At 44.7% G+C, this 7,214-nt stretch overlaps 1 protein-coding gene across 1 annotated transcript in view; it reads right to left on the minus strand.

The window, feature by feature from the left end:
• The window catches only part of LOC135921800 (protein SHQ1 homolog), a 132,575-nt gene extending 125,575 nt beyond the window's left edge, over nucleotides 1–7,000 (minus strand). The window contains exons 1-2 of the mRNA XM_065456121.1: nucleotides 6,764–7,000; nucleotides 6,545–6,612 (exon numbers count right to left, since the gene is read on the minus strand). Coding sequence (XP_065312193.1) covers nucleotides 6,545–6,612; nucleotides 6,764–6,838 — 143 coding nt within the window. The 5' untranslated portion in view covers nucleotides 6,839–7,000. The remainder of the gene's footprint in view (nucleotides 1–6,544; nucleotides 6,613–6,763) is intronic.
• Between the last annotated feature and the right edge of the window lie 214 nt (nucleotides 7,001–7,214).

Genomic DNA, 7,214 nt, shown 5'->3' on the forward strand with positions numbered 1-7,214 from the left:
ACTTGACTGTGGAACTTTTTTTTTCGTGTGTGTGTGTGTGCGCGCATGTGTTTGTGTGTCGGCAACAATGTTCATGACCAACACTGGCTTAAGTGTCTTGCCGCGCACTGAACAGCAGTTCAAAGGGCACTCTTTGTTGTGTGTTAAGTTCTCGGGGAGTGACAGTGCACAAAGCCAGTGGTGTACATAACAGGAGCGGTGCGGCAAGGACAACTTAACATCAAGAACGAATGGACGAGTGCAAGAAGACAATGATGAAATTTTGCACACCATCGGAACAAAATACAAAGAAAGCGACCATTAAGGACCATACACGATGGTTGATGTAGGAGAAAGGAAGGAAGAAGAAGAAGTGAGAGAGAGAGAGACCCTGGAACGACGTGGTGGTGCCCAGATGCAAGAGCGAACCAGAAAAGTCAGCGTCTACTGGGTGCGGGAATGAGGCGTCGGGCCGTGGGTCCGAGCTTCCAGACTCCTACCGGCAGAAACTGGACTGCTCAACCACCTGAGCCCAATACAACGTCCCACATTGTAACTACCTGGAATTCACTCAAGGCGCAACCAGTACCTTCCGTCAACAACAGCTCGACATTCTTCACCTGCGTGACCATGTGCTTGAACTGCTGGTGAGCCGCACCCCGCTCTCATACCACTGTCCTTATGCAGTCGGACATTCCTAGCAACTATAGAGTTTGAATTGCAGTCACCGTTTGACTTCATTATTCGACATCTTGCTTTAGTTAATGAGAACTGTGTTTATTATAAGGAGTGCAGTGTGTTTATGTGTAAGTTTTTTTCCCACTTTCTGTATGGCATATACATTCTTCCTGCATTAATGAACTCACACGCTTTCATCCTTTATTTGAGTAGAAAACTTGAATATGGAAATTATTTGAGGTCGCTTTCATTAATCAAACCTTGACATACACCACCCTGTTCTATGCAATGATGGTGACAGCTCGGGCTCTGTTTATTGTATGCTTCTAAACTGCAAGAAATTTCCGGCCACACTATCATGGGAAATAGATACCCAGGTTGTACACATTAGATCACCATTAGTGGAAGAAAATATGCACCAAGGTACTGCGACAAGCAATTAATTAATACAGTGCCATTTGGATAATGTGAAGCTTAGCAAACGACATAGGGACATTGTTCACAAAACGTTACACCTCTGATTGTCTAACGCCACAAAACCCAAACACCACTGTAGCACCGAGCACTGTAGGCCTACTGCTAGAAAAGCTTTATTTATTTCTTTAATTTTAGCTTGAGGAGCTTGAGATCTTCTATTTTCCTTCCTTTTGGTCTGGCCAAATGAAATGGCTGTAACGAAAGGGCCTTTGAAGATGGCTGGCAGTATGTGATTGAGGGACCTTGATCCCCCTGGCATGTGGCAAGTCCTACATAGGGCGGACGAGGCGGTGCCAGAATGATCGGGCCAGGGAACATGAACAAAAGTTAACGAAAGTTAATGAAATGGTGCACCACTTTTCAAGGAGGTAAATATTTTGGGGAGAAGCCAGGACCAGACTGTATGCAAACTGATGGAGGCATATCACACAAAAAAGAAAGGCCAAGACCATTAGTGACACTTCCATTAGGTTGTTTCAATCCGAGATAGATTTTTTTTTAAAACTGGTTGCCCCGCTAGACTGATGAGTGTTTTTGTTTGCTACGTTCTGCGCATGTTCTATATGTCTATATATTGCCATGAGTTGCCGTGAATAAACTAGTTTAAAGTTACCAGCCGTGTCGTTCTTGTGTTCTGTTCCTCTGTCCCCGTCTTTATTTGCAGTCGGTATGATACGCAGTAAACACCAACTAGGCCAAACTGAAATTCTTCTGGTCCTTGAAGAGTGAGCACAAAATAAACACATCAGGATAATGGGCTCTCGGTGGCAGGTGCCTATCGCAGTGTACAATGCCAAGATGAGACAGGCGCGTGGCTCATGACACTGGCCAATTCTATGCACCGCAAAGAGCTGCGATAAGGGCCAACTGTGCCCCGTCTGCAACCTTAGTCGTCAGCAACACATTTTGAAGCTCTTTTGGCAGCGTCGTTTCATGAATGGTCAAGCAGGAAGAATGCTATTACTGATAAGCAGACACACCGTCAAACTGGCTGCACAGCATGCACGGGGAGCGCATGGCAGCACTCATCACCGCAAACCTTAGCGGCAGTATTGCGTACATCATCTTTGGTAGCGCATGTCAGACACCCAAGGGAGAAAGTAATACTCAGGCCCTCGATAGCCTGTTCACCCTTATTTCTGGCAATGGAGAGTAGACTCACACAAAAAAATTTTTCTCCCTCTTTCAAAGAACTGGTCATTACACGAAAGTGAAACATGTATTCTAAGAAGTGGCAACTTCGTTGCACATTCACAAATAGACATCCATAAATGTACAGTCACTCAAAAACTGAAGCAATAACAACTATAGCAAGCACACGAGGGCAGCACAGGAGGGAAATGTGCGTGAGCAGCACTTCTGAGGCTACCAGGCATCACAAGTATATCAGACATGATGGTGAGTCCGCATGTGGCAAAACTGTGTTGTTGCCACATGGTGCATTTTTAGCGAGCTAAAACGCGACGCACATCAAACACTCGCACTGCTGCGGACGTGAAAGCACTTGCACCAAGGAAATGAGAACGCGGTGCAGACTAGTTGTATATCTTCATCATGCCTGACTGCACTTTTGATTGTTCTAAAGCGAAAGCTTTACTACACCAGCCAGCGCACCATTGACTCGTCGCGCCGTATCCCGTTGCCGTGACCACGAACAACCCGTTGCCTAGCAACGTCGCAGCCGCGCTATAACAGATGGCACCGCTCGCTTCACCAAATATGCTCTGCTGGGGTAGAGGGAGAGGAGGTGTCGCCTCACGGAGGGTGTGTGTGTGTGTGTATATATATATATATATATATATATATATATATATATATATATATATATATATATATATATATATATATCAGTTCCCACTTGCGGCAAGTTGTTTTTTCATCGACTTTAATTTCCATTATTTATCGTTTCCTTATTTTCATTTATTAAGCACAAGTAATTTCCCCTATATTGTCCTCGGTGTCAGTGTTTGTTGGCTTCTTATGATATGACTATATATATATATATATATATATATATATATATATATATATATATATATATATATATATATATATATATATATTATGGCAAAGAAGTCCGACACGGCTGTGGACGACACAAAGGACGTGGACAAGAAGACGACAAGAAGACGCAACAGCGTAGGCTTAGCCGGTACAAAACCAGGAACAGCGTCTAGCCCAAGCCCCACTTCAGAGGCATTGGCGATCCGGCTGCGGAGCTCTGCACGGCGCACTTCTTCTTCCTTACAATATATATATATATACGCAGCCGCGCTCCAACAAATGGCGCCGCCATCGACACCGCTTGCTCCACCAGGTGTGCTCTGCTGGGTTAGACGGGGAGAGGAGGTGTCGCCTCGCGGAGGGTGTGTGTATGTGTGTGTGTGCGCGTGCGTGCGACGACAGAATGAAGCGAGGAAGAGACAATGCGCTCAAGAGGTGTCAAAAGAATGCGCCATACGACTCGAGAAGCGTCGAAATGAAGATGCGGCTACAAGAAGTCGCGCCATGTCCTGGAGTGACTCTTCAGCTGCGAAAGAGACCGCTTTGAGTTTTCGAGAGTGTCGGAATGAGACGCTGCGTAGACGACGTGCCGAGGAAACGGAGGAAGAACATGCAAGACTTGAGACCACAAGCGCAGCCATGTAGCTCTTGCTTTCGCAATTAAGCTAGGGTTAACCAGAGCTAAACCACCCGCAATTTTTTATGGTCACATTAGAAAAGGGCGCACCAGCCAGACCGGCCATCAAGGTGTTATGTTGATATGATTCATAGATGGCAACCCCATCTGGTGGCATTCTCAAACCGTCGTACTTTCAGCTCACAAAACTAGCACAAAGTCACACAGTGGTGCAATCCTCGTGCATATGCCAAGAAACTGGCATGATGATGATTACGTGATGCACATACATGGAACAAATTTTCAGTGGAGTCCAGCAAACAATACTTCCATGTTAAAAAAAACAAAGAGCTCTTAAGTACAAATAATTCCTATAGTAATGAATTAATTAAAAGTTAGTTTGATGAACTATCTACAGCTGTAAGTTCACTACAGCACATAAAAAATGCTGCTATGGGCTTTGCATTAAGTTTTCCGCACTTAAATCAGCCTTTTCAGGTATCCATAATCATATCCCAAAAATAATATGCTAGACTTTGTGGGGTTAAAGGGGCTTTGAGCCACTTTTTATCGAAGTTGAGAAATGCATTTGACGTCAGTATAGGCTGTTTCAGAAATACTTTGCCACAATAGGTACTTCAATGCGTTCAGCAGAAGTGGAGTTATTGGCAATCAAATACACCCTTCGCGGTGCTTCCGCTCCTTCTTCAATGCCTTGCACTGCGAAGGCTACGGCGGATCGTGGTGGACCTTTAATGCTTCGCCTACTGAATGTCACCGTAGCGCGCAGTTCAAATATTATTTTGGATGTCAATGCAGACACTACTACTTCCAATTTCGGCACCTATGATGCGCCAAACGTTAGCCCATGCCACCATTCATAAGTCCAAACGCGTTTGTCCTCAGCGAGCCGCAGTATGCTTAGCCAGTGGACTCGTCGCAGCACCCCGCGGTGGCCCTGGTATCTAGCCTACATATAGCAGACCGCAGCTACACTGCAAGTGTAGTGCATGTGCACAGCGTCTGCTCTGTGCTTGACAGTGTGCTGGCACTCATACGCTCGTCTGACCGGGCTACGTGGTGCGAACCTGCTTTTTGTCCTTCACCAGCTTGACCGACGAATAGGCATGCCATCACGCCCAAATAAACAGAAATATTTCCCTGGCTTAGATGGTACATCTGTGAATCAACATTGAGTACCTTACTTGAATGCTTTCGTTTAAGTACTCTAGCCTATAAGTGTATTCTCTTCAAAATAAGAGTGTTGGAAGTTAGTACCGCGAGTGTCCCTCCATATCTCCATATTAACTTGTGGTTTTCCAGTCTACTTTGCGTTACCAACAAGCCAAAATATTAACAAAAACAAATCTCTTTTGCTTATACATATTCATATTGATTCTATGTACGACCACTTACATAAAGTGTTCTTTCAGTCTCTAAGTGGTAGCATGTATCGACGTAAAGTTTATTTGAAATAACTAATGACAAATGTCAATGATGTAAAAACTAGAGAAGCAGTCTGTATCTTGAATAGTGCAAATAGAATTTTATGATTGCACCACACTTCATTGCAATCATTGTCACATGAACATCACACAAGCTGTCAAGGCCATTATGCTATACGTGCTGAAAAAGGCCAAAAAACAAACTTTCACTTTGGCTAAATTGGTTATAAATGAGTAGTACATACAATTTATGCAACCTTGGCAACGCTGCAGGGCTGGTAGTGCACTATTTCCTTATCAACAGCCTTAAACTAGCATCATAGCAGATGACACATGCACCTAGTGGTAAATGGATACGACAAATTTGGGCACATTGCCTTTAAGATTTTCAGCACCACAAGCGCTGCCTGATCTTGAAGATCATGGCACGGAGGGCTTGTGCAGCTTCTGAACGTTCCGAGCCCTGTCTAATTTTCATTGTGCGGTAACAACAGTGTCTTTTTCAGTTTCAGCATCAAAACGTTAATTTTTGCAAGCATTTTGCAGTGCATCCACTTATATATCAAAAGTAAAGTTATGCACAAAGGCTCTTCTATGTCTACACTATCAAAAACTAGACCTATTACAGGGTCCGAAATTCTATTGCAGCTGGCCCATAAGTGTGCAATATCGCCTGTACACCATAGCTGTTCCTCGTATATGGTTGAGCAGGATGGTATACTCAAAGCAAGGCAGACCACACGTCTGCACAGAGTAACCCAGTGGAACTTGTTAAGACCAGGCAAAGCAGAGCATTTTGTTTCAGAGACCTCAGGATTTCACTGTTGCTGGGAAAAGGATTGAAGCAATGTTGTACAATACACTACACTCAAAACATGCCAGCTAATGGTAAAGGTACCTAGTATCTGTCTGTGCCCCATAGCCTCTGTGGGATTTAGAATATGCCCAAGTATTTTCGATACAAAAATGAGAATATTACTAAATACAAATTTTGCATGTCTGTCTGGTGCCTGAAACGCATTCTCGTGGCATATTGTTTTTTGGTCCACTTTAATTTCCCATTCTCTTATTTTTGCACTTCAATCAAAACTACAAATAACTACCCTTGTGCTTTTCTTGGCTCTATATGGTTGTGCTTAGCAAAAATTGGACCCCTCGGTTCCCCTTCTTTTCGTTCATCGTGCAACACTATAGAGCTTCCAGCAGTGTACGCTGGAAGCCGATAGGGGGGTACTGCCGCTACTGTGCGCCCATAGTTTGGTCTCTTGTTCACTGCCCATTATCAACTTGCATCTATCCACACTGCCAGGCACGGACACCTTCGCTCAGGCTTGGAGTACGTCACCTTAAGTAGTACGGCTTGGAGTAAAACTTGAACTCCTCTTCGTAGAAGTAGATCTCCGCCTCCGAAATCTTTTGAAGCGGCACGAGGTGAGAAAGGGAATGAAGAACAGACATGGATGTCATTTACGGGCAGTTTTATCAGCAACAACGCGAACGCTTTGCCATAACTAAAACGGTTCGAGCACAGAACCACGAAAGGCTGGAATTATACGTCGTTTACCTTAGAGTACGGTGCCTTGATCTCAATTATTAAGAAGTCATCATCTTGTTTTAGCTCGAACGCCGGTGTCAACATTTTTCTTTCTACTCGTGAGTTGGCCTCTTTGCAAAACTCATTCAAATAAAGACCAGCTACGATCAGCTAAAGGGATGGCGAAGCGTAGCCAAGTTTCGGGATGTGAAAACCAAAGGACAGCTTCGCCCCGGTGGCCACACAATGCCTAGAATACTTGAAGTGTGGTTACCCCCAAGCGGCGCGTATGGGAATCGCTGAAGCCGCTTGGCGATGCTTCCGCTAGGTGGCGTGTTTCTATTTACGCCCAAGCCCAGCGCTCGACCGCTGCGCCACTATACGGTGCTCGCACGAACCACCGTTTTAGGTACTTTTTCACCGAAGCGGCACGGCACGCGCCCTAGATCCTACTAGGTACGTCCCTAGGCACTAGGGAGAT

This window comes from Dermacentor albipictus, chromosome 6 (genome assembly GCF_038994185.2).
Source record: "Dermacentor albipictus isolate Rhodes 1998 colony chromosome 6, USDA_Dalb.pri_finalv2, whole genome shotgun sequence".
Taxonomy (NCBI): Eukaryota; Metazoa; Arthropoda; class Arachnida; order Ixodida; family Ixodidae; genus Dermacentor; species Dermacentor albipictus.